The sequence below is a fragment of the Chiloscyllium punctatum genome, chromosome 15 (assembly GCF_047496795.1).
Source record: "Chiloscyllium punctatum isolate Juve2018m chromosome 15, sChiPun1.3, whole genome shotgun sequence".
Classification (NCBI taxonomy): Eukaryota; Metazoa; Chordata; class Chondrichthyes; order Orectolobiformes; family Hemiscylliidae; genus Chiloscyllium; species Chiloscyllium punctatum.
Genome location: NC_092753.1, coordinates 6672753 through 6699542, shown reverse-complemented (window position 1 = coordinate 6699542; position 26790 = coordinate 6672753). Strand labels below are relative to the sequence as shown.

The following is a 26790-nucleotide window of genomic DNA, read 5'->3' as shown; positions in this document are numbered from 1 at the left end:
AAATGTTAGAATCAGACCATCAAGAAATCTGCTATCTGGCTTGTGTGATTTCATTCCCATGGCTGGCTTTGATTTTTAGCAGCCCTCAGAAGTGACACAAAACTACTATAATACATGGTCTGAGAGGAAGGCCCACTACCACCACCTGGAGGCAGCTACTGCCAGCAATGAATGCAGTGAGAATAAAAGGTAGAGTGCATGGTGTGAATGATGGCATGGGAAGACTCCTGGCCAGATCTCCCAGGAGTAATCCAACCTCCATCTTCAGAGGTCTGAAGTTTTATTTTGATATATTGCATAGCTAATTCATTTAGAAATGGCTGATCATCTCCACTTCCTCTACCCTTGAGGACAGAGTTTAGGTTGTAACCACTCATAGTAAAATATTTCTTCTTCACAGTATACCCCTGTCTTTATCTACTGCTCAACACCTGAAAGCAGTTCACAATACCTGAAACAACAATTTGGAATCATTGATTTATCTTGGATCTCCCTATAACTTCGGATGCTCCAATGAGAGCCATTTCAGATTCTACAGTCCATGTGGTAGCTAAAATCTGTCATCCCTGGAACCATTCTGTCAAGTACCAGCATCCTCAAAACATAGTGAACAGAGTTAAGTGCAAGACTCTTAAATGTGCCCAAACCAGAACTTAGGTTCAATATAATTTCCCTACTTTTGCACTCATACCTTAATTTCTGAAGCCCAAGATTTCTTTAAATATGTTAACTACTCTCTCAGTACATTTTCAAAGGTCTAAGCATACGCACGCACATTGTTTTGGCCCTGCACACATTTTAAAGCAATGCCCTTAAATATATGTTGTCCCTCCTAGAACATTCAGTCAAAATGAATCAAATCCCACTTCTCGCCCTATTCTGCTGGCTTATCTATCCTTTTACATTTTCATGCTATCCTCATTATTTGCCATACCTTTGCATTTGCCTTTTTTAAAAAATCTTGATTATTGTTTTAAAAAACTTTGTCCACCATAGATGTTTTGAAGGGCCTGTAACTGCTGGGAATGTTTTTTCTTTGTTGATTTGCATGCAGAAGTCTTTCTCTTAGTGCCATTTAGAAAACTGATTGAAGTCACTTAACTGCTGTGAGCGCATTGGGTGGACTATTCCTGACCCTGCAGAGCATGGTTTGATTGTGAAATTTCAATGGTGAAAGCGCAGAGGCAGTACTTTTGGGCCTTTGTGTCTGTGCTGGATCTTTTGAGGGAGTACTTGACTTTGTACTATTCCTGCCTTCTCCCTTTATGTTCTTCCTTTTCAGATACCAATTCAATTCCAGATCCTAACCACTCACTGCACGATAATGGTTTATCTCATTTTACCATTGCTTCTGTTGCCATTCACCTTAAATCTATGTCATCTTAATCTTCACTTGTTCTTGATCTCTCCACCAATGCTGGCAGTTTCTGTTTATTTGATCCAGAGTCTTCATGATTTTGATTGTATCAAATCTCCTGTGAACCTTATCTTCTCTGAAAGAGTGTTTTAACGTGTTGCTAAGTTTTGAAAATGCCCTATAATTATGTTTGCATCAACGTCTGATCAAAATTGCATGTTTTGTTTCAACTATTGCGTTCCATCGATTTCTGCCTGGTATTTGTGGTAACTAGAAGGAAATAGGCATAATTATCGTATTGGATTTGGTTTTAATTTCACCTTGACATAGTTGTGATTTATATTTTAAAAGTAGCATATGTGTTATGTGTGACACTTTCAAAACTCATGACAACAATAGATGTAAATGTGAACATCTACAATTCATAAAAATACTTTCTTCACATTCCCTTGTAATTGATTATTTATCACTTATAGAACAAGAGAGACGAACATCTACTCAAGAAAAGAAATGTGCCACAAGAGGAAAGTTTAGAAGATTCTGATGTGGATGGAGATTTCAAAGCTGTAAGTGAAATTCTTATATGGAAAATATGTATAAAGATACATTTTTACTACTGTAAATTTTGTATACTAAGTTTTTTTTAAACAAATAATTGCTACATATCAGATTAAAGTAAATCATTGAGAAACTATGGCTGGAGTAGCATCTGGCTGTTGCTATTAATTAGTAACCGTTCTGGAAAAGAGATTGTGGTGTTGGTGATATAAATCTGTTTAGATTAGATTAGATTACTTACAGTGTGGAAACAGGCCCTTCGGCCCAACAAGTCCACACCGCCCCGCCGAAGCGTAACCCACCCATACCCCTACATCTACATCTACCCCTTACCTAACACTACGGGCAATTTAGCATGACCAATTCACCTGACCTGCACATCTTTGGACTGTGGGAGGAAACCCACGCAGACACGGGGAGAATGTGCAAACTCCACACAGTCAGTCGCCTGAGATGGGAATTGAACCCGGATCTCTGGCGCTGTGAGGCAGCAGTGCTAACCACTGTGCCACCGTGCCGCCCATGGGTCCAGTTTGGTGGAAGCAGGAGAACCTGGTCATTACGGGCCTATTGCAATCTTCTCAGGTAAAATTGATGATGTCCATCAAATGGACACGGGGACCAAAATATAACATTTTGGAATTGTAGTGAGGGTGGAAGAATTATTTGGTAGTTGTGTGAAATGTTTGTGGATTAAAACCTAAGTGAAACATAAAGCATTCAGTATTAAAAAAGGATTAATGATAGATTTAGTTCAAGAATTTGGAACATTTTATATTTTCCTTAAAACAACTTTCATTGTGCTTGATCATGTATGTAATTTTTTTATTACCAATTTATCTAATGTTAGTTTGTTAATAAACCATTAGTTAATCAAATCACTGTGCATTTGCAATCATTTGATAATCTCACTTACCAAGGTATGTATAAACATTAGTTTTTGTGGGGAATTCAATCTGTGTACCTGTACTGTTATAGCTAACAATGCTGAAAGTTGAGCTATTTTTCTGGTTTGATTCTGCAAACCTTGTGTATCATTGCAAATCAGCAAAGGTCAAAGATGACCAGGTATGAAATAAGAGCTAAGCAAATTTGTACTAAACTACTCATCAATAAGTCTCAACTCTGCAAAAATGGCAAACTATAAAGTAGGTTTTATAAAGTGGGAAATGGAAAGATATTGTGAGTTAATCATTTTGTTTGCTATTTTAAAAGAAAAAGATGCCATTGGTCAACTTGCATTTTGTATAAAGATGTTCACTAAATTGAATAACTTAATGTAGGTTAGATAATCTTTGTAGTAATAATATTTTAGGAAGATTAGACTAGATTTTCCAAGGAATGGCAATCACTTTGAGATTCACCTTCCAGTCTTTTTCTTCATAAAAGAGGAGCACAACTTTTCTGACAGAAGATTCTGCTCAGAATTCCCCCAAGAACGTATCACTGTGCTTCCATTCTGACAGCTCTTTGACAGCGTAGAGCTCATAGACTAAATCATCCTCCCCCACACACAAACACGCCACCACCACTCTCAGCAGTGGGGGGAGGATCTGGTCCAATCCAGCAATGTGGAGAGAAGGGGTGGGAGAAGTTGGGTCTGGCAGGCTAAAGGAATGTTGTGTCAGTGTTTGGAGCATCTATTAAATCCAGCTCTTCTTGAGTAACTATTTCACTGAATTTTGTTGGAACCATCTGAAGTGTCTGAATCATCAAATTTAAATGAAGACGTTTGCAAGATTCCAAGCATAGCGAAATTGCCCAGTGGAAAATGCAGTTTTTCAGACTGTTCCTATTATGATGGGGATTTTGCAGGGTAATAATGCTTAGCTCCTATCTACACTGGGATAATGACTTTAGCCAGTAGAAAATCTGGTTCATAAATGTCATAACAGAAAGGTTTTTTAAAAATCTTGTTGCCTTAAGATATGAATTTCCCATAACTAATACTCATCAATCTATTTCTGCAGCAAATACTGATGGGTCAGAATAAATAAGTTGAATAAACATTTAGAAATAAATTCATTTGCTTTTAAAGACTTAGGTCTTGGAGCCGAAGAATATTGCTTTACATGTTCCTAATTGCAAAAATAAGAGTTCAGGATAATTTTCAGGAATCAAATGGTTGGGTGAAACACTCAGTGAGAGAAATTATCATTGCTAAGCCTTTACTCTAGAATAATGGTACCATAAAAATTGGCACATAATTTTACTTGTTTCTTTTCCAGCAAAATATAACATTAGATGCTATTCTTCAGGTAAGAAAACTATTAACTGAAATTTTTGAACCATTCAAATTTTTGGCTGTTTTCGTGCTATTTGATCCTTTAAATGTTTCCGTAACAATAGACATCTTTATTTTTATATTGCACTGTGAATGTAAAATAAGAAATAAGTTAGTACATGTCATTTTTGTTCTACAGTGTAGAAAAAAATTAAAACTCCACTTGGGTATGATATAGTCACAAAGAGAGAATCCCACTGAACAGCTCAGATAGGTTTTACTTAAACGGTAGGAAGAAAGACTTGAGCAATTGGAAGCCAGATAACTGCCCCCAGGACAAGTCTGCGCCAATCCAATTTTGGCATCTTCCTTTTGTAATTAATACACTCCAGGGATGCATTAATAGTTTTCAATCATGTATTTATTTAGCCATGTCCTGGAGCATTCCTTTAGTGTGGTAAAATGGTGCAGATGTTGACTGTTATTGCTATTTCCTTGCACTAGATTGCTATTCTAGCAGGTTTATTCCTTTCAATTTTATTTTGAAGTGATTAACTTTGGAATGCTTCACTGCCCACACTATCTGAGGAGCCACTGTTTATTTCATCAAAATGCTGTCCTTCACACTGTCATGATCCATGTAAACAATGGCCTTCCAGAATTTACAATAGTTTAAAATAGTTGGATTAATTTCAACATCAGTCACTGAAATAGAAGGCTATTAACTTTTTCCTGCAATCTTCTAGCCAATTTTCACTCCTTTAAGTCGATTCTCACCTACATTTGAGATTCCATTTTTAATATTGTCCACAGTGACTTCAAAAGCCAAGTGTTGATCCCTATCTGCATGTTTCATGAACGGTGAGCTGTGAAGTACAGCATTGTAAAGTGAAATAATCCAGACATATCAATGCAAAAAGAAAGCACCCTGTAATGATGTTTAAAATTCCAGAATGGCAATATGCCTTTGAGGAAATTTGTTCATGCTTTAGGAAAAGCTAATGGCTAATTTTTTGGAAAGTGTCAATAGAAGCCTGTTATAGCATGTTAAAAGTTAGAAGGTCTACTTGAATCCAAATTGGATTGTATAGGTAAATGCAAAGACAGCTTCTGGATCATGTATCTTTTGAGCAAATTTAACTTTTGATCAGCAGGTTAGGGTGTTTAGCATAGAAGCCTGGAGCATCAGTGAATGTTAAACAAAAAAACTGAAAGAACTGCGGACGCTGGAAATGAGAAATTGCTGCATAGACTCAACAGTTCTGACAGCATCTGTGTGGAGAAATCAGAGCTAACATTTTGGGTCCACTGACCCTTCGGGACTGGAAAGGCGAACTCTGATTCACAGATGCTACCAGACCTGCTGAGCTTTTTCAGCAGTTTTTGCTTTGCCTCAGTGAGTATTCCTGATCTCATTAGGTGAGGGTGGCATGCGACTTGATCACTGGCTGGATGATGCTGCACAGTATTAATTGAGGTAATAGGTGATGAAGCTGACACAGCGGTTTCAGTTAACAGAATAACTTCATCAGAGGTCAAACTGAAACTGCAATCAGAACTTTCTCTTAAAGGAAAGGGTGTGCTCATGAATAAATCAGTATTTTTTGACATTTCATATTTTGCATTGTATCCTAACTATTTGCAAACCCGTCACATTTGAATATAAACCGAATCTGTCATTGATGTTTTGAAGTCTTGTTTTGAGAGGTTGTCCATTTGATTTCTGAGATGCAGTACATGAATGAACTGTAAATATGACTCTGGTGTCTGAAATCCCAATATCATCATGTCACAGATCAATTGATTAAAAACTTAAAAATGTAAAATGTTCTGCCCATTTATATGTTTAGAAAACCTTTGCTGCAAGTGTCCATAAATGTAATAAATAAATATTGAACTTAGAAAATTTTCCAATAAGTGGACCCTTTGGGATTTAGATTCTAACTGGCTATTTTTGCAAATATTGAGGTACTTTATTGTCTAAGGAAAGTCCTTGGATGTGCACCATCTCTCCTCAACCACAATATTGATTCCTACTCATTCCATTATTATAATCCAAACATCAAATGTCTATCATGAGCAGTGGGAAGAGTTTAAATGCTGCTGTAAATTCAGAACTTTGAGCATAACTCATCCTATGTCCATCTTTCAGTAGTTAGAAAAATTTACTCCCCTAAAGACCTCCATTTATTATCTACCTTCCCATTTGCCTGTATCTTTCAAGCCAATATTTTGCATACCTCTTCCTCAGCATGTGCCCCTCAATGATTTCAGTGCCTGACCTCTTTGCTTCAACGTGCCTCGCACATTCCTGATCTTCAAACGTCTATGTCCTTTGGCCACACTCTTAATTCAGGTGGTTGGCATCGTAATTGAAGTTTTAGTGTAGGTTAATTTATTTTCTCAATTCCAACTAATGTTGAGATAGATATGGAAGTGCTTTATTACAATAAAATTAGATTTCCATATTTCGTAATTTCCATTTGCAGTTAATTTCCAGCTACACTCCAATGGATTTTTTCAGCCTCAATTAGGAGGCAAGGCAACATAATGTGAAAATATTGTCCAACACCAAGATGTGGCTTTTACTTTGTAGTTTGTTCAGAAGAGTTTAAAGTAAAGCTGTACCATCTCTTTCTTCACAGTTTATTGCTTCAGTTACCTTCTGAAGCAGGTCATCCAAATTCTATGTGGATAGAATTGAATTGAGCAGCGTTAAATCTCCTCAGTACTGATTTTGTATCAAGAAGGGCTCCTGGATTATTTCCTGTTTCTCATTGAGATCTCATTAAAACAGTGGTGACATCATTTCAGCACAACGTATACATGATGCATGTTGCACACATTAAAATTCCTTGGAGTAGTCATGTAAAAAATAAAATATGTAAAATTTATGTGCTGTTTAGAGCTAATGTTACTCGTTAATTCAAAATACTTTCATTCACCATGGATAACATGTACTTAATAGTCAAACAAGCCAGAACATTTTCAAAATTAAACTTGTCTGTAGATTAATATGTTTATGCAATGAGCATATCTTAAGTTGTTTTACTCCCGTTTGAATTACTCATTGCGTTTCTGTATTTGTATTAATTCTCACCATACAGTTACTGTTTGACTTTTCCTTTAGTTCACATTTGCTGATATGATTGCTTCGTGCCATTTCCTGCATGATGTATTATTGTTGTCACTTTGGGTACCAAACCCCGCCTCCCTGATAAAGCAAATTACAATATGAAGAAATTTATTGTCCTTTGTATGCTTTACTCCACACTATCCAATTTTGTTCTGAAGAGTAACACTCAGTGCAGTACTGAGGGAGTGCTGCAGTGTCTCGGGTGCCATCTTTTGGATGGGATGTTAGATGGAGGCCCCAACTGCCCCTTCATGTGGGTATAGAAGATACTACCTTTTGAAGAAGGCATTACCCAAATGACCTGATGAATATATATCCCTCAATCAATGTCAGTTAGTAGGTTATCTGGTCATTGTCCCAGTGTGTTTATGGGAGATCCTGCATAAATTGCTGTTTTTTTTCCCCGATGTTACAGCTTTGTATCTTAGATTACAGCAGTAACTGGACGTCAATAGTGTGAGATGTCTGGTTGTTGTGAAACGCTGTATGTAAGTACAAGTCTGTCCCTTTCCTGAGTTTGGAGCTGTGACTCCCAAACCATTTAAATGCGTACATGCGATTTACAGTGGTGAATGGTGCGTGTGCAATCATGTCAGCAAACACAGCCATCGCTTCTTTTTAAAGAAAGACGTTGCAGTGTCATAGAGCCATAGAGATGTACAGCATAGAAACAGACCCTTCGGTCCAACCCGTCCATGCCGACCAGATATCCCAACACAATCTGGTCCCACCTGCCAGCACACCCGGCCCCTATCCCTCCAAACTCTTCCTATTCATATACCCATCCAAATGCCTTTTAAATATTGCAATTGTACCAACCTCCACCACTTCCCGGTATTCCGCATTCTTATTTGTCCTTCCTAAATAGACGACCTCACACTTGACAGGGTTGAACTCCATCTGCCACTCCTCAGCCCAGCTCTGCATCGTATCTAAGTCCCTTTGCAGCCGACAACAGCCCTCCTCACTATCCACAACTCCACCAATCTTCGTATCATCTGCAAATTTACTGACCCACCCTTCCAAGTCATTCATAAAAATTACAAACAGCAGAGGACCCAGAACAGATCCCTGCAGAACTCCATTTGTAACTGGGCTCCAGGCTGAATATTTACCATCTACCACCACTCTCTGACTTCAACCGGTTAGCCAGTTCTTTAGATTAGATTAGATTAGATTAGATTAGATTACTTACAGTGTGGAAACAGGCCCTCCGGCCCAACAAGTCCACACCGCCCCGCCGAAGCGTAACCCACCCATACCCCTACATCTACATCTACCCCTTACCTAACACTACGGGCAATTTAGCGTGGCCAATTCACCTGATCTGCACATCTTTGGACTGTGGGAGGAAACCGGAGCACCCGGAGGAAACCCACGCAGACACGGGGAGAACGTGCAAACTCCACACAGTCGGTCGCCTGAGGCGGGAATTGAACCCGGGTCTCCGGCGCTGCGAGGCAGCAGTGCTAACCACTGTGCCACCGTGCCGCCCACTATCCAACTGGCCAAACGTCACACTATCCCATGCCTCCTGACTTTCCGCATAAGCCTACCATGGGGAACCTTATCAAATGCCTTACTAAAATCAATGTACACTACATCCACTGCTCTACCCTCATCCACATGCTTGGTCACCACCTCAAAGAATTCAATAAGACTTGTAAGGCAAGACCTACCCCTCACAAATCCGTGCTGGCTGTCCCTAATTAAGCAGTGTCTTTCCAGATACTCATAAATCCTATCCCTCAGTACCCTTTCCATTACTTTGCCTACTACCGAAGTAAGACTATCTGGCCTGTAATTCCCGGGGTTATCCCTATTCCCTTTTTTGAACAGGGGCACAACATTCGCCACTCTCCAGTCCCCTGGCATCACCTCCATTGACAGTGAAGACAAAAAGATTATTGCCAACGGTTCTGCAATTTCCTCTCTTGCTTCCCACATAATCCTAGGATATATACCGTCAGGCCCGGGGGACTTGTCTATCCTCAAGTTTTTCAAACTGCCCAACACATCTTCCTTCCTAACAAGCATCTCCTCTAGCTTACCAGTCCGTTTCATACTCTCCTCTTCAACAATACGGTCCCTCTCATTTGTAAATACTGAAGAAAAGTACTCATTCAAGACCTCTCCTATCTCTTCCGACTCAATACACAGTCTCCCACTACTGTCCTTGATCGGACCTACCCTCGTTCTTGTCATTCTCATGTTTCTCACATATGCATAAAAGGCCTTGGGGTTATCCTTGATCCTACCCCCAAAGATTTTTCATGCCCTCTCTTTGCTCTCCAAATCCCTTTCTTCAGCTCCCTCCTGGCTATCCTGTATCCCTCCAACGCTCTGTCTGAACCTTGTTTCCTCAACCTTATGTAAGCCTCCTTCTTCCTCCTTACAAGACATTCAACCTCCCTCGTCAACCAAGGTTCCCTCACTCGACCATCTCTTTCCTGCCTGACAGGTACATACATATCAAGGACAAGTCGTATCTGTTCCTTGAAAAAGTTCCACATTTTAACGACATCCTTCCCTGACAGCCTGTGCTCCCAATTTATGCTCCTCAGATCCTGTCATGCAGCATCATATTTACCCTTCCCCCAATTGTAAAACCTGCCCTGTTGCACGCACCTATCTCTCTCCATAACCAAGGTGAAAGTCACAGAATTGTGGTCACCATCACCAAAATGCTCACCCACTAACAAGCCCATCACTTGTCCCGGTTTGTTACCAACTACCAAGCCCAATATGGTCTCCCCTCTGGACGGACAATCTACATACTGAGTTAGAAAAGCTTCCTGGACACACTGCACAAACACCGCCCTGTCCAATCTACTTGATCTAAAGAGCTTCCAATCAATATTTAGGAAGTTGAAATCGCCCATGACTACTACCCTGTGGCTTCTTCACCTTTCCAAAATCTGTTTCCCAATCTGTTTCTCCTTATGATTTAAAATCCCAAAAGCACTTTACAGTCAATGAAGCACTTTTAAAGTATGCAGCAGTCTATTGGCACACAGCAAAATTTCACAAGTGACAGTGTGTTAATGATCACGTCACTTAGTAGATTATCTGGTCATTGTCCCAGTGTGTTTATGGGAGATTGCATAAATTGCTGGGATTTTTTAGTGTTGTTGGTTGAGGCACAACTATTGATCAGGTTACTAGTTCTGTGTGCATAAACAGGACCTTGGGATTTTCTGTGTATGTGCAAGAGATAGAAAGGGCCTTGGGTTAACATCACAGTGGGGCTTAAACTCATGACTTTCTGACTCCTTAGAGTTCATAGTGTATTAAGACTAGCTATTAAAATGCAGAGACAACCAGAATTTATAGAGTGTTGATTTTTTAATATTGGGCAAGATAAACCAGTTTGCTTTATTTTTCTCAATGCTTTATAATTGCAGAATGCAACTAATGAAAATCCAGTCATTCAACTCAGTGCTGTTCAGGCTGCAAGGTGAGGCGATTGGATGGCTTTGTTATTAATTACTGAATACTAGGACTAAATGATTACACTGAAATGGTACTTGCGTTGGTTCAATACTATTTTACGTTGGGTTCTTAGTTCGTAATTTTGTAATGATATTTTATCACAGTGTTGTTACTTGAAAAACATTCTTGAGAGAGGAGCGATTTAGGTTGAACAGAGAGGGAGAATTCTAGATGGGTATATGAATAGGGAGGGTTTGGAGGGATATGGGCTGGGTGGTAGCAGGTGGGACTAGATTGAGTTGGGATAACTGGCTGGCATGAACGGGTTGGACCGAAGGGTCTGTTTCCATGCTGTATATCTCTATGACTCTATTATTCTATAAGACCTGGACAGCTGAAAATGTCTGTTTTGGGTGTGGTAAAGAGAGTGGGTGATATAGACAAGATCAGATTTAGAGGAATGCACAGTGCTTAAAGTATATTAGAGTTTGAAAAAGTTAGACAAGGGAGAGAGGAGGCCATAAAGAGATTTAAGCACAGATATAATAATATTAAAAAGGTGTCAAATGGCCAGGAGCCAGAGTTGACTAGTGAGCATGTGGGTGATGTGCAAGCAGGATTGGGTGTGAGCAGCAGAACCTTGGATTAGCAAGTTGTGGCAAGTGCAGGAATGGAGACCAGCCAACAGAGCTGAATCTGGTTTTAACAAAGATAGGGATGTGTTTTTCCACTGATGGGCAATGATCGGTGATAAGGTGGTAAAAGTGTCAGTGTTTTGGGTTGGTAGGATATGGACTCGAGCTCAGCAAGGTAAAATTCGAGGCTGAGGTTGCAAGCAGTGTGGTAAACCTGAGAAAATGACCTGGGTGTGTTCCTGTAGGTGACAGTGGTCAGACATCTGTTTTGAGAGTTTAAGTTGATGGCTTAATTCTTCGTAATGTTCAATTTTTCTTTATTAGAAATTCCAGGTACTCTGACATGTCCTAATTTGAAGTCATATTCTCCTGCTAACGTTTAGCAAAGAAACAAATCTAGAATAGAAAATCCAAATATTAAATTATTTAAGGTAGTTTGTAATTGCACTATGACTGATGGATGGTTTAGTGGAGCAGGTTTCTCAAAGTGTCTGCATTTGGTTGTAGGCACATCTTAACATATTTTCAAATTATTAGTTATCTAAATTGTCAAGTTTTGTTTTGTAACCAGAGATCAATAATTTTGGTGGTAATGTTTTTACTAGTTATTCTGCTGGCAACTATTTCTAGTCAAAGGAATTTTTCTATAAGTTAATCTTAAATTGTAGAATTGTTTTCTCATTTTTAATTGTAATTATAAAAATCACAATATGGTGTTGTCTATTATACTGCGTAACAGTAGGAAAAAAAAGAGATAAAATAACCAATCGATCGAGCTGAATAATTGATTGTACCTCATTGTAGCATCATATTGTAAAGTTGAGAATACTTGCTGACCCCAACTCCTCTGCTGGGATTGATGCAGTCACTTTGAAAACCTGCAACTCATTGTTTTATGAATGGTGTTAAACAGTAATTGCAACGTTATTACTCACCCGAGAAAGGGAGGCTACATAACTGATGAATAGGGTTTTAAATAAAATGACTCGTCATTGATCATTAAGCAACCTATCAAATGTTTAAAATAAATAATGAGTTAGGATTGTTAAGTGTGGAGTAGGCTTTTATTTTCCAATGATGTAAAATATTTTTTATTTTTGGAACTCGGCATTACTGCATTGAAAATCCAGTTTGGTTAAACAGAATAAATTGTTGATGCTGCCTTGCTTTTACGAATGTAGTGTGTGGATAAGTTTATTTAAAATTTGCAAATTTATTTCTCTACCTGCTAACAGACGCAATGATGGTTTTCTCAATAATGCATTGTGTTGCCAATATTGATGTCATTCACAATGACCAAACTTTTATTTGTTGCGCGTGTTGTTAAGGGTATGAAATGATTTGACTCTTTCCTTCCTCAAAATCTTGCAGGAAGTTGCTGTCAAGTGATAGAAATCCTCCAATTGATGAATTAATAAACTCTGGAATCTTGCCAGTGCTGGTACGATGTCTGGAGAGGGATGACAAGTGAGTGCTATGATGTAATCATCTTCAGTGTTTAGTTTTCATGAATGGACATGAATTGCAAAAGACTTGGTTTTTCGTTAAATTGCTGTATTGTCTGTTGGCCTTTATGCTTTACCTTTTGAGAATAAGATTCTAAACATTCTCCAGTTAGACTAATTTCTGTTCTTGTAGGAGTTAAGTTTTGCTTTGCATATTGTTGCTGCTCGTTAATAAAATTTGTCTTCATTCTGATATAAGTTTGATTTGACTCTTGAATATGTTTTTGGAGTATTTATTTTGATGAATTACAGAACACAATTATTTGCTTTTGCATTTTGAGGTGTCTCTACCTCTTCACATTTTATCCGTTTTCTTTCTTGGATAAAGATCATTCATTGCTCAAGCAAATTGCCAGGATGAGTAATTTATATACTATAGTCACTGTTAAATTGTTTGAAAGAAACTGAAGGGATGCAGTGTGTGGTGTCCTTAAACCGTCTCTGAAGATCCTCACTCAGCTATAGGATATTAATTTATTTTGGGAACCCATTGCAAAGCTATCCCCAAATAGTTATAATATGTGGTAAGCCATCATTGCAGTTCAACAGATGTGTGTCTTTTAATGAAATCCTGTGGGTGGCATGGTGGCTCCCTCACAGCGCCAGGGACCCAGATTCAATTCCAGCTTTTGGTGACTTGAGTTTGCGTGTACTCCCTGCATCTGTGTGGGTTTCCATTGGGTGTTCTGTTTTTCTCCCACGGTCCAAAGATGTGCAGGTTAGATGGATTGGCAGTGGTTAACATCTGGTTACGGGCATAGGCTGAAATACTGTGCAGGGTCAGTGCAGATTCGGTGAGCCGAAAGGCCTCTTTCTGTAAAATAGGGATTCTGTGAAAGGGTGTGCCGTAGCAACTCATTCACATTCATTTGAGAAAATTGATCTGTTTCTGGGCTTCTCTGTGGCCTAAATTGGTTTAAAATTTGAGATTCTGGTCCTCAAATTCTCTATCCCTAAGCTGAAGGCTGAGCAGACATGTTGGGGACAGTGATGACTTTAATCATCCTGTGTCTGTCGTCATCACAAAGAGGTTCCCAAAAGATGAAAAATGATCCACGTTTTCCAGGATCTAGCTACAGATCTTAATCAGTGAGAGATAATGTTGTGCTCTTGAAGCTGATTTGAAAGGCCATGGTTTTCCAGGGGTTTACCGAGAGGACTGTTCTCTCATGAGTTTCGGAGAAGGAATTAACAATGACCTGGCTGTCAGTTTGTGACATAATTGACCTCCAAGGGAGAAGAAAAAATGATTTTGGCCTTGGATGGAAGGCTTTGCCACAGTCCATGGCTTCCAGGCGGACTGTGAAAGGACTTTCAGAATGTCCTCAAAGAGGTCAAATATCCTACTGACCTCTGCTTTGTGATGCCTAAAATAAACACAATGCATTCAGGAAGACACCACAGGTATAGAGTCTTGTCAGCAGCATGAAGAGGTGTGGAGAGTGCACAAACTTCCAAGAAACTAATCTGTTGAACAATTCAAGCACCATGCTGCAGATTACGCACTGTGTTCATCAACCATCTCAGTACCCATCAAATAGGCATGGGAGCAAGTCATGGTGTCAGTAAGAAAGAGAAAAAGTCATCCTTTGTTCTGAGAAACTACCGAAATAAGAAGAGAGCAAAATTCTATAGCGGTGTTTTTTTTTGGTTAAGCGGAGGGAGATGTACTTTCAGTTTTGAGATCAAGCGGTTGCCCATGCATTGTGCGCTCAGTGAGCAGTGACCAAATTTACTGTTCGAATTCAGAGTAATTTTGTGCACATTGTGAGTACCTTAGATCCCTTTCATTTGTACGCTGTGGGGTATTTGGGAATCCTTGTACACGAGTCACAGAAAGCTAGCATCCAAGCCCAGCAGGTAATTGGGAAGGCAAATGAAATGTCATTTATTTCAAAGGGAATGGAGTATAAAAACAGGGAGGACTTGCTAAAGTTATTCAAACATGGAAACATAGAAAATAGGAACAGGAGTTGGCCTTTCAGTCTGTTGTGCCGTTTAAGATGATCATGGCTGATCATCCAAACAGTTCTTGTTTTCTCCCCATAACATTTGCTGCTGTTACACCTAAGAACTATGTCAAATTTCTTCTTGAAAGCATTCGGTGTTTGGGGCTCAACCATTTTCTGTGGCAAAGAATTCCATAACCTCACCACAGTCTGAGTGAAGAAGTTTCTCCTCATCTCAATCCCAACAGGCCTACATCATCTCTTTAAATTGTGACCCTTTGTTCTGTACTCCCCATTCATCGGGAATGTACTTCTATGTTTATCCTGTGTATCCCTGTTAAAAATTTTACGTTTCGGTGAAACTCCACCCCCTCCCCACTGCACTCCTTATTTGCACAAGGCACTAGTCAGACCACACCTGGAATACTATGGCCAGTTTGGATCCTCTTGTCTAAGAAAGCATTGCCATTTGAGATGTCCAGAGAAGGTTTGCTGGGTTGATTCTGGGGATGGAGGGTTTTGTTTTGTGTGGAAAGGTTGAGAAGGCACATTGGAATTGAGAAGGATGAGAGGTAACTTTATTGAAACACATTAAATTCTTGGCAGTTTGACAATATAGGTGACATCTAAGACCAGAGGGAAGAATCTGAGTAAGGAGTTGCTCATTTACAGCAGTGATGTGTGATATCTTCTATTGGAAGGTACTGAATCTGTGCAATTCTGTACTGCAGAGAGCTGTTGATGCTCAGTTGTTCAGTACGTTCAAGGTTGAGATACAGATTTTTAGTCTGTGATGGAATCAAGAGTTATCGGGCAAAGGTAGGAAAGTGGAGTTGAGGATTATCAGATAAACCACATGGCCCTGCCTTCTCAATGTTACTTTCACCTGAGGCACAGTGACCCTTTGGATAAACTCACCACCAGTCATACTTCTCTGATGAAAGAGCAGCCTGTGGTCTGCTGGGGCTATGGTCATTTTCACTGAAGATGAGTAGAGAGATGGTGTTGGAGTCCAAATTTGGAATACTTTTGCTGGGTTTTGAACTTCTAGAAGGCATTTGATAAGGTACTGCATAAAAGATTAATACAACAGGTAAGAGCACATTGGTTAAGGGTAATATATTAACTTGGATTGAGCTCGAGCGAACTATCAGAAAGCAGACAGTTGGATCTTTTTCTGGTTGACAAGTTATAGCTAATTGGGTACCAAAGGTTCAGTCCTCGTGCCCCCAAATATTTACAACCTTTATTAATTACTTGGGCTGGAGGGACAAAATGTACATCGCCAAAACTGCAGATGACACTAAAACAACTGGGAAAATAACTTGTAATGGAAAAAATAAATTTGTAGTTGACCGTAGACAGTTTCGGTGAATGGGCCAAAATTTGACAGATGAAGTTTAACATAGATAAATGTGAGTTTATCCATTTTGTCAGAAGAATCGAAAGGCAGCTTAATATCTAAAGAGAGACAAACTTCAAAATCTTTTAGTGTAGAATGATCTAAGTGTCCTCGTGCATGAGTTGCAGAAATCTACAATCTTGCAATTGTACATAGCATTGACGAAACTGCACCTGGAGCACTGCATATGGTTTTTGGTCCCTTCATTTGAGGAAGGAAGTAATTGCATTGGAAGCAGTTCAGAGAAGGCTCACTAGATTAATTCCAGAGTTCAGCGGCTTGTCGTATGAGGAACAGTTGAGCAGTCTAAGCCCATACTTGCTCAGGTTAAAATGGATGAGAACAAATCTAATTGAGTACGTAAACTGCTAAAGGGAGTGGGAAAAGTAGGTGATTATCAATGTGGGACAATCTAGAAATGAAGATCATAGTTTTAGGCTAAGGCTGGCAGTTTTACAACCAAAATCATGAGGAATTGCTTTTTTCAAAGTGTCACGGATCTGTGAAATTCACCATCCCAGATCAGTGCACACCAGGCTACTGAATAAATGTTTACTTAATAAAGGGTTATGGGAGCTAGCAGGAAAGCTGGGATGAGATTGGTCATGATCATATTTAAATGGCTGAGCAGGTTCGACAGGCTGAAGTGCCTCCTACTCGGTTCTTCTTTGACTTTCCATCAATCAAATAAGGCCATCAGTAGAATTTGAAAAGTGAACTGACAAAGTAGTGGATAACATTTTGAAAGAGCCAGAATTTGTGTACATATATTTGAAAGTAAATAGTTTCAACCAGAAACCCCACTTGCAGCAATATGAAGGAGACAAAATAAAACTTGCGCATATCTGGCATTAAGTAATAATCTGGTGTAAGTTTTAATATTTAGTGTAGTCATGAAATTTTGATGTAGTGAAAATATAGTTAAATCATGTTCTTTGAAGTTTGAAGTGTTGCACTGGAATGATGTGTGATTATTCATGTTACAGTCCATCTCTTCAGTTTGAAGCTGCTTGGGCGCTGACTAATATAGCATCTGGGACTTCTGCGCAAACTCAAGCAGTGGTTGAAGCAAGTAAGTGACAAAACCAGTGGCGATATTAATCCAATAGTATGTTTAAGTCGTTTGTGCTGGTCATGGACATTGCTGCACTTGTAATTTCAAGCAAGTTTACCTATAATATGCAAGCAGAATGATGTCATTCAGTATTAAAGTAAAATCTGCTTTTCTATGCACTGTTCATGTTCAGCAGTACCAGGAACAAGATGTTTGCTATAAAATCATTTCAAATATTACTGTCAATACAGTATTACCTTGACAGCTTTAAAATGTGTGAATGCACAATAATGGTAAAGAGATCTGTCCTCAGGTATAAATTCAATACAAGTGTCTTAGATGTAATTAGGTTTTCAATTAATAAGAAATCTGAAAATATGTTTTAGAATGAATATAAATTTCAATTCTGTTGTTGTGCAGCCTTCCATTCAAATATTTCAGCATTTTGGTTCCTTTTGTAAAGGAGGCAATTTCAAAATAAAAACTTACAAAATTGTTTTTGGAAGTTTCAGCAGCTGTAATGTGAGCCTCTAAATTCCAACTCCCATCATGTGCAATAGACAATAGGTGCAGGAGTAGGCCATTCTGCCCTTCGAGCCTGCACCACCATGCAATATGATCATGGCGGATCATCCTTAATCAGTATCCTGTTCCTGCCTTATCTCCATAACCCTTCATTCCACAATCCTTGAGAGCTCTTTCCAACTCTTTCTTAAATGAAACCAGAGACTGGGCCTCCACTGCCCTCTGGGGCAGAGCATTTCACACAGCCACCACTCTGGGTGAAGTAGTTTCTCCTCATCTCTGTCCTAAATGGTCTACCCTGTATTTTTAAGCTGTGTCCTCTGGTTCGGGACTCACCTATCAGTGGAAACATGTTTCCTGCCTCCAGAGTGTCCAATCCTTTCATAATCTTATATGTCTCAATCAGATCCCCTCTCAGTCTTCTAAACTCAAGGGTATACAAGCCCAGTTGCTCCAGTCTTTCAGTGTAAGGTAATCCCGCCATTCCAGGAATTGACCTCGTGAACCTACGCTGCACTCCCTCAATAGCCAGAATGTCTTTCCTCAAATTTAGAGACCACAGCTACACACAGTACTCCAGGTGTGGTCTCACCAGGGCCCTGTACAGCTTTAGAAGAATCTCTTTGCTTCTCTACTCAATCCCTCTTGTTATGAAGGCCAGCATACTATTAGCCTTCTTCACTACCTGCTGTACCTGCATGCTTACCTTCATTGACTGGTGTACAAGAACACCCAGATCTCTCTGTACTGTCCCTTTACCTAAATTGATTCCATTTAGGTAGTAATCTGCCTTCCTGTTCTTGCCACCAAAGTGGATAACCATACATTTATCCACATTAAACTGCATCTGCCATGCATCTGACCACTGACCTAACTTGTCCAGGTCACCCTGTAATCTCCTATCATCCTCCTCACATTTCACCCTACCACCCAGCTTAGTGTCATCAGCAAATTTGCTAATGTTATTATTAATACCATCTTCCATATCATTAACATATATTGTAAAATGCTGCGGTCCCAGCACTGATCCCTGCGGTACCCCACTGGTCACTGCCTGCCATTCCGAAATGGAGCCGTTTATCACTACGCTTTGTTTCCTATCAGCCAACCAACTTTCAATCCATGTTGGTACTTTTCCCCCAATACCATGCACCCTAATTTTGCTCATTAACCTCCTATGTGGGACTTTATCAAAAGCTTTCTTAAAGTCCAGGTACACTACATCTACTGGATCTCCCTCGTCCATCTTCAGAGTTACATCCTCAAAAAATTCCAGAAGATTAGTCAAGCATGATTTCCCCTTCATAAATCCATGCTGACTCTGACCTATCCTGTTACTACTATCCAGATGTGTTGTAATTTCATCCTTTGTAATAGACTCCAATATCTTTCCCACCACTGAGGTCAGACTAACTGGTCTATAATTTCCTGCTTTCTCTCTCCCACCTTTCTTAAAAAGTGGTACAACATTAGCCACCCTCCAATCCGCAGGAACTGATCCCGAATCTATCGAACTCTGGAAAATAATCACCAATGCATCCGCGATTTCTCGAGCCACCTCCTTCAGTACCCTGGGATGTAGACCATCAGGCCCTGGGGACTTATCAACCTTCAGACCTAACAGTCTCCCCAACACCAATTCCTGGCAAATATAAAGTCCCTTCAGTTCAGGTCCTTTAGCCACTGTTACCTCAGGGAGATTGCTTGTGTCTTCCCCAGTGAACACAGATCTGAAGTACCAATGCAATTCTTCTGCCATTTCTTTGTTCCCCGTAATATATTCCACTGTTCCTGTCTTCAAGGGTCTAATTTTAGTCTTAACCATTTTTTTGCCTTTCACATACCTAAAAAAACTTTTACTATCCCCCTTAATATTATTGGCCAGTTTACCTTTGTACCTCATTTTTTCTCTCTGTACTTCCTTCTTGGTAACCTCTGTTGTTCTTTAAACGCTTTCCAGTCCTCAGTTTTCCCACTTATCTTTGCTATGTTATACTTGTTCTCTTTTAACTTTATATGTTTCTTAACTTCCCTCGTCAGCCACGGCCACCCATGCCTCCTCCTAGGATCTTTCTTCCTTTTTGGAATGAACTGATCCTGCAACTTCTGCATTGTACACACAAATATCTGCCATTGTTCCTCCACCGTCATCCCTGCTAAGGTATTGCACCATTGAACTTTGGCCAGCTCCTCCCTCATAGCTCCATAGTTCCCTTTATTCAACAGAAATATTGTCACTTCTGATTGTACCCTCTCCCCCTCAAATTGCAGATTGAAGCTTATTGTATTGTGGTCACTACTTCCCAATGGCTCCTTCACATCGAGGTCCCTGACCAATTCTGGTTCGTTACACAATACCAGATCCAGAATTGCCTTCTCCCTGGTCGGCTCCAGCACTAGCTGTTTAAGAATCCATCTCTGAGGCACTCCACGAAGTCTCTTTCTTGAGGTCCAATACCATCCTGATTCTCCCAGTCTACCTACATGTTGAAATCCCCCATAAAAACTGTAGTGACATCTTTGCGACAGGCCAATTTCAGCTCCTAATTCAACTTACATCCGACATCCAGACTACTGTTTGGGGGCCTGTAGATGACTCCCAAGCGGGTCTTTTTACCCTTAGTATTTCTCCCCACGCAAGGGACTGAATATCATCCCTTACCAACATGGCCACTTCACCCCCTCTGCCCATCAGTGTGTCCTTACGATAGCACGTGTAGCCTTGAATATTTATTTCCCAGGCCCTGTCCACTTGAAGCCACGTCTCAGTTATCCCCACAATATCGTATCTGCCAATTTCCAAAAGAGCCTCAAGCTCATCCATCTTATTTCTAATGCTTTGTGCTGTTATGTATTGTATTTTTAATTTGTTACTGCCCTCACCCTTCCCGTGAACTCGTATTTCACTCAACCTTACAGCATGATCCCTTTGAGTTTTCTGCCTAATTGATACAGTTGTCTTCCTTGACTCCTTTGTTCTAACTTTCCCTCCAATTTCCTTCTTAAACATCCAGTTTGTCCCCCCCCCCCCCCCCCCCGCTACTTAGTTTAAACGTAGCTGTGCTGCAGTAGCAAACCTGCCTGCCAGAATGCTGGTCCCTAACCTATTAAGGTGCAAACTGTTTCTCTCTTGTAGAATTTATGCTTACCACAAAACATACCCCAGTGATCCAAGAATTTAAATCCTTGCTTCCTGCACCAGTTCCCCAGCCACACATTCAAGTCCATTATCTCCCTGTTCCTGGCCTCACCAGCCCGAGGAACTGGAAGCAAACTGGAGATAACCACCTTGGACGTCCTGCTTTTCAGCCTTCTTCCTAGTTCTCCGAAGTCCCGCTGTAGTATGTTCCTCCTCTTTTTCCCGACATCATTTGTGCCGACATAAACCACCACCTCTGGCTCTTCATCTTCGTCCTTGAGGATTTCCTACACTCTGTGATGTCTTTAACCCTGGCACCAGGAAGGCAACACACCATCCTTAAGTCCTGTCTGTTGCCACAAAAACCCCGGTCAGTTCCTCTCACGATGGAGTCCCCTATTACCACGGCTCTGTGCGATGTCCAACTCTTCCGCTCTGCCTCCACGCCAACTTTTGATTGACAGACCTGCCCGCCTCTCAGACTGGCAGTGTCATCTGTCTCTATTATTTCCAAAAGATTCAACTTGTTCCTGACAGGTACTTCCCCCAGGGTCTCTTGCATCTGTCTCCTCTCTGCCTTCCTCATCGCCTGCTCTCTTCTGGTACGATTGGTGTAATAACCTCACTGAAGGTCTTGTCCAGAAAGATCTCGTTCTCTCAGATGAGCCTAAGGTCCTCGAGTTCTTTCATCACTGCTGCAATATGCTCTGTCAGTAGCTGAACGTGCACACACTTTCCACACTTGTACGAGCCAGACACACCAGAGTCATTGACCTCCCACATCAAGCATGTAGCACACTGAACCAGCTTGGCAGTCATGTCTTCACCCTCTTCAACTGTGGCATTATCACTTCACTCAACCTCCTTGTCAAAGACTCCTGAGCTAAAGCCTCACTCTTCAATCCACAGGAACTTCCTTGGACCCTCTTTTTGGGGCAAGTCTGTGGATTTTTTATTTAGGTTACAGGAGGAGGGAGGGTGGGGGACCGTCCTTTGTAGGACCTGGCGTCTAGAACACACCCACTCAAATAACAATCACTTATCTTCCCGACCGGCTTTGTGCTCTGCCTTCACTTCCGCCCAGCTCCCTCTGCTCTCTGATGCGAAAAGCACAGCACAGACACAACCTTCATCAAACTCACTAATGTTTTCTGTAGTCATACCAAATTGGGTAATTACTCCTTGACCCCAGCAATATCCGAGTGTTGGTCAACCTGACCTATACTTGCGTCATCCTCCATTGTCTCCCATTTTGAATGTAGTTTGAGGTATTTCCTTTGCTGATTTCATTCTACCACATCCCATTAGAGCCAGTAAAGATTTATTCTTAGTACCTTGATTGATAAAGTTCAAATCTACAGTTCACTCTTTCCCTTTTGCTTATTTATCTCGAGCACCTTGCATTTAAGGTCCACTGACAAGGGTGAAGTTTGCACGTGTACGCCAGTGACACCCTAATGGACCTACCACCTGCCTCTGTTCCAAACCCACCTCTATTGTCCACCTTCTCAACTGATATCGAGTCATAAATGAGCCTTTATTTGAACGCTGTAAAGATTAAGGAACAAAATGTTAGATTACCACTCAAGTCAAGGATAAATACCCTTAGATTGGTTGGGCCTAACTCGTTTCAGTAGTCAACATAATTTCATGCACCCATCATCAACACTACATTCCCCTCTGATTTCCCCTCTGTTTTATATTTATCCAAGGGGTGTGAGCATCGTTGGCTGAGCTGGCATTTATTGCCCATTCAAAATTGCCCTTGAAAAGGTGGTGAACAGTCTTAATTGCTGCAGTCCATTGACTATAGTTATACCCACATTGCTATTAGGGAGAAAGTTCCAGAATTTTGACCCTGATACTCTGTGAAGAAATGGCGATAAGTTTTAAAATCAGGATGGTGAGTGACTTGGAGGGGGACTTGCAGGTGGTGGTGGTGTTCCCATGTTCTTGCTGTCCTTGTCCTTCTACATGGATTTGATAGTTGCTGTCTAAGAAAATCTGGTGAATGTTTGCAGTGCATATTGTAGGTGGTGTACACCATTGTTACTGAGCGATTGTCGTGAAGACAGTGAATGTTTGTGGATGTGCCAATTGAGCAGGCTGCTTCGTCCTGGATGGTGTCAAGGTTTTTGAGTGTTGGAGTTTTAAAAAAATTAATTCACAGGATGAGGGAATCACTGGCTTGGTCAACATTTATTGCCTTTCCGTAATTGCCCAGAGGACAGGTGAGAATCAACCTATATTGCTACAGGTCTGGAATCATGTGTAGGCCAGACTAGGTAAGGATTGGCAGTTTCCTTCAATGATATTAGAGAACCATCGGGCAAATGGAGAGTATACCATCACACTCCTGTGTCTTGTAGATGGAAGACAAGCTTTGAGGAGTAAGCTGAGTTTTTCACTGCAACAATTTCTAGCCTCTGACCTTTTGAAGCTTCTGTATTTATATGCCCAGTCTGGTTTCTGACCAATGGTAAGCCCCCAGGATGTTGATAGTGAGAGATTCAGTGATGGTAACACTGTTGAATGGCAAGGCTGATTCGTCCCCTGGACCTGATGGGGTGAAACTTTGGGGATTAAAAGGCATGGCCACAGAGATAGTGGATGCACCAGTAGTAATCTTCTAATAAGCTATAGATTCAGGAAAAGTGCCAGAGGATTGGAAGTCTGCCAATATAACAACTTTATCAAAAAGAGGAAGGATTAAAAATAACAGGTCAGCTTGCTTCTGGGTCACATTGCATATCCAAGTTTTATAGACACTGATTTAGCTGAAGAACTTAGAGCAGAGGCAAAGTATGTTAACTTTATCAGAATACAATCAAAAGAGTTTTTAGCTTCTCTGTGAATTGACATCTGGCTGTCTAGAAATACTTGGAGGGTTGCAACAACTTGTAGAGGGCTATTCTATATCCAGTTCAGCCTCTGTTAATGGAGAGGCTGTAGTACAGAAATGTCTTTTGAGTTCTGCATTTATTTACTGCCTTCAATTTGGCAAAGTCCACTTTACCATTTGAGATTGTCACTAGCCCTAAGCAATGTGTTAATTTCAGTAAGTTATTGGAGAAGATTGACTTGAGCCAGATGTACCTTGTTTTCCAATATGCTTATTAAGTAAAAATTTAATTCACCACTAGTTTCTCAATTTTCTATACATCTGAGGTGAATGTTTTTCAGATGACATATTTTACTCAATATTTCCTTCACAATACAACTAGCATGCAAAAAATAGTTTGCATTTCCACCTCCCATCAGCTCAAACCCAGCAGACAACATTGTCATTTTCTCTGCATTGTTAAAAGCCAACAATTTGACTTGTTGGAGAGTTTTTTTGAAGGTGATCATTTCAAGCTGAATGGTAGTACATATTACACCTGAAAGCCAGAATTGGATAAATGTTCTTTTGGATGCTGTTCTTTGATTGTTCTCTTGGGTTAGAGTAGTGCTAACATTTTGTGTTTTGGTTCCAGATGCTGTGCCTCTGTTTCTGCGATTACTGCACTCCCCACATCAGAATGTTTGTGAGCAAGCAGTCTGGGCTCTAGGAAACATCATAGGTTTGTATTTTTGTTAAGCCTTTTCTTATACTGTTAAAAGCACATGGGAATTCTGGCTTTATGAATTGAGATGTAGAATTCAAAAGCAAAGTTTTTATGCTGAATTTTTATAAATTACTAGTGAGATCTTAACTGTATCCAATTCCAGGTACCACACTTCAGGAAGTTTGCCTGAGCTTTGGAGATGTTGCAGAGGAGATATATTACATTTTCTTTAACTCACTGCATGTTGGCACTGATGAAAATGCAGCCTATATTTTCCATTCCAATTTGTCATTGAGAAAGTGCAACAATTCCTAGCCTCTGACCTTTGAAGCTTCTGTATTTATATGCCCAGTCTGGTTTCTGACCACTGGTAAGCCCCCAGGATGTTGATAGTGAGAGGAAGGTTGATGTGGTGGAAGGTACATCCATTGTGAATTCCAAGATTTTAACTCTGATGATGGAATGATACTAATTTGAGTTAGTAAGGTATATGACTTGGCAGGAAATTTGATGGTAGTGGTGTTCCATATGCTTGCTATTCTTTACCACCTTGACGACAATGGTCACATGTTTTAGGCGGTGTTGTCATGAATCAGTCGCAGTGTGTTGGTGGTGGAGCAAGTGAATATTAAGGTGGTGATGTGGTACTAATTAAGTGGGCTGCTTTGTCCGGGATGATGTCAAGCTTCTTGAGTGTTATTGGAGCTGTACTTGAAAGGGCTCGCAGAGAGCATTCCATCACACTCCTGACATGCCTGGTAGATGGTGTTATGACCTTTGCAAATAAAATGGTAAATGACTCGCCATGTAATTTTCAACCCCTCGCCTGCTTTTGTTGCAGTATTTGTAGATGGCCCAGTTAGGTTTCGAGTCAGTAATACCCCCAATGTGTTCATGGTGAGAGTTCTGTGTTAATGTTGGTTAAATTCACTTTTTGCTGAAGTTATCGATTGCCTGACTATGGTGCTAATTTTACTTCTCAGCCCAAACCTGATTAATGTCCAGGTCTTGACCCAGGAAAGTGAGGGCTACTACATTATCTGAAGAATTGAAAATGGATACTTAAATTGTCAATCAGTTATTAATCTAGTCTTACGAAGGGGAAAGTTTATTTGTGAAGCAACTGAAGCTGGCTGAGCTGAGGACGCTGCCCCTGAGGAGTTCCCTTTAGTGATATTCAATAATTGAAATGGTGATCTCCACAAATCTCAGATCTTCCTTGATATGGCTTGAGCCAGTGCATCCAATTTTACAATAGCTCCTTGATGCCACATTCCATGAAATGCTTTAACATTCACCTCACCTCTCACATTCAGCACTTTGGTTCATGGTTGGGCCAAGTTCATCATGAGTGCCCCGATGTATCAGTTGAGCAGGTGGTCAGTGAGTGCCACTGTCAAGCCCAACTTCCATCACCTTTTGTTGAGATTGGATTGATGCCAGCTATGAGAGACTTGGGTTACGTGGCGATAGAAGCTGTAATTATTTTCAGAGAACAGAATGTGGAGAGATTTAATCGCATTTGCTCAAACTTGAATATAGTTTTGTTCAAGTCACAAGTAGAAACTCTTACCACTGGCAGGAGTGTCAGTAACCAGAGGGCATAGATTTAAGGTCATTGGCAAAAGTTTCAAGGGGAGATGAGCAGAACTAGATGGAGTTGTTATGATCTGGAATGCAGTATTTAAAAGGGTGGAAGATGCTGGTTCAATCATCTCTTTCAAGAGAATTGTAAGTAACAGCATAAACTTTGAGAGAGAAACAAGTAGTGATGTGGAGCTTATTGGATAGCTTTTTTCTCAAATAATGAACAGGCATAATGAGGTGAATGGGATGCATTACTGTATGATAAAATTTGAGTCCTAAATTGAGAATTGTATTGTTCGATCATTCAAACAAATCACCAAAATAACATGTATATTTTTGCATTGAATTATTTTAATGAGTTTGTGCATTAACATTTTCATCTAACTGCTGTATATACATCAGTTACAGCATTTTCTTTCATAAAGCATTTCAGGTTCTCATCTCTAATGCAAACATTTTCATTTTCACTTCTTTAGGTGATGGTCCTCGTTGTAGAGACTACGTCATCTCATTGGGAGTTGTCAAACCTCTTCTGTCTTTCATCAATCCCTCCATCCCCATAACTTTCCTCCGAAACGTCACATGGGTCATAGTTAACCTCTGCAGGAATAAGGATCCACCACCACCAATGGAAACAGTTCAGGAGGTAAAGAAATTAGACGAATGTTGTTGGCTTTTAAAAGTAAAATAACTCATGCTGTTGGCTGGAGCAGATCTATTTTCAAATAGACTGGATAAA

The 26790-nt window shown here is 40.3% G+C and overlaps 1 protein-coding gene across 1 annotated transcript in view; it reads left to right on the top strand.

The window, feature by feature from the left end:
• The window catches only part of kpna3 (karyopherin alpha 3 (importin alpha 4)), a 108190-nt gene that overhangs the window by 50466 nt on the left and 30934 nt on the right, over window positions 1-26790 (top strand). Inside the window, exons 3-9 of the mRNA XM_072584547.1 lie at window positions 1834-1923; window positions 4144-4173; window positions 10680-10732; window positions 12714-12809; window positions 17185-17270; window positions 24393-24479; window positions 26528-26697. Coding sequence (XP_072440648.1) covers window positions 1834-1923; window positions 4144-4173; window positions 10680-10732; window positions 12714-12809; window positions 17185-17270; window positions 24393-24479; window positions 26528-26697 — 612 coding nt within the window. The remainder of the gene's footprint in view (window positions 1-1833; window positions 1924-4143; window positions 4174-10679; window positions 10733-12713; window positions 12810-17184; window positions 17271-24392; window positions 24480-26527; window positions 26698-26790) is intronic.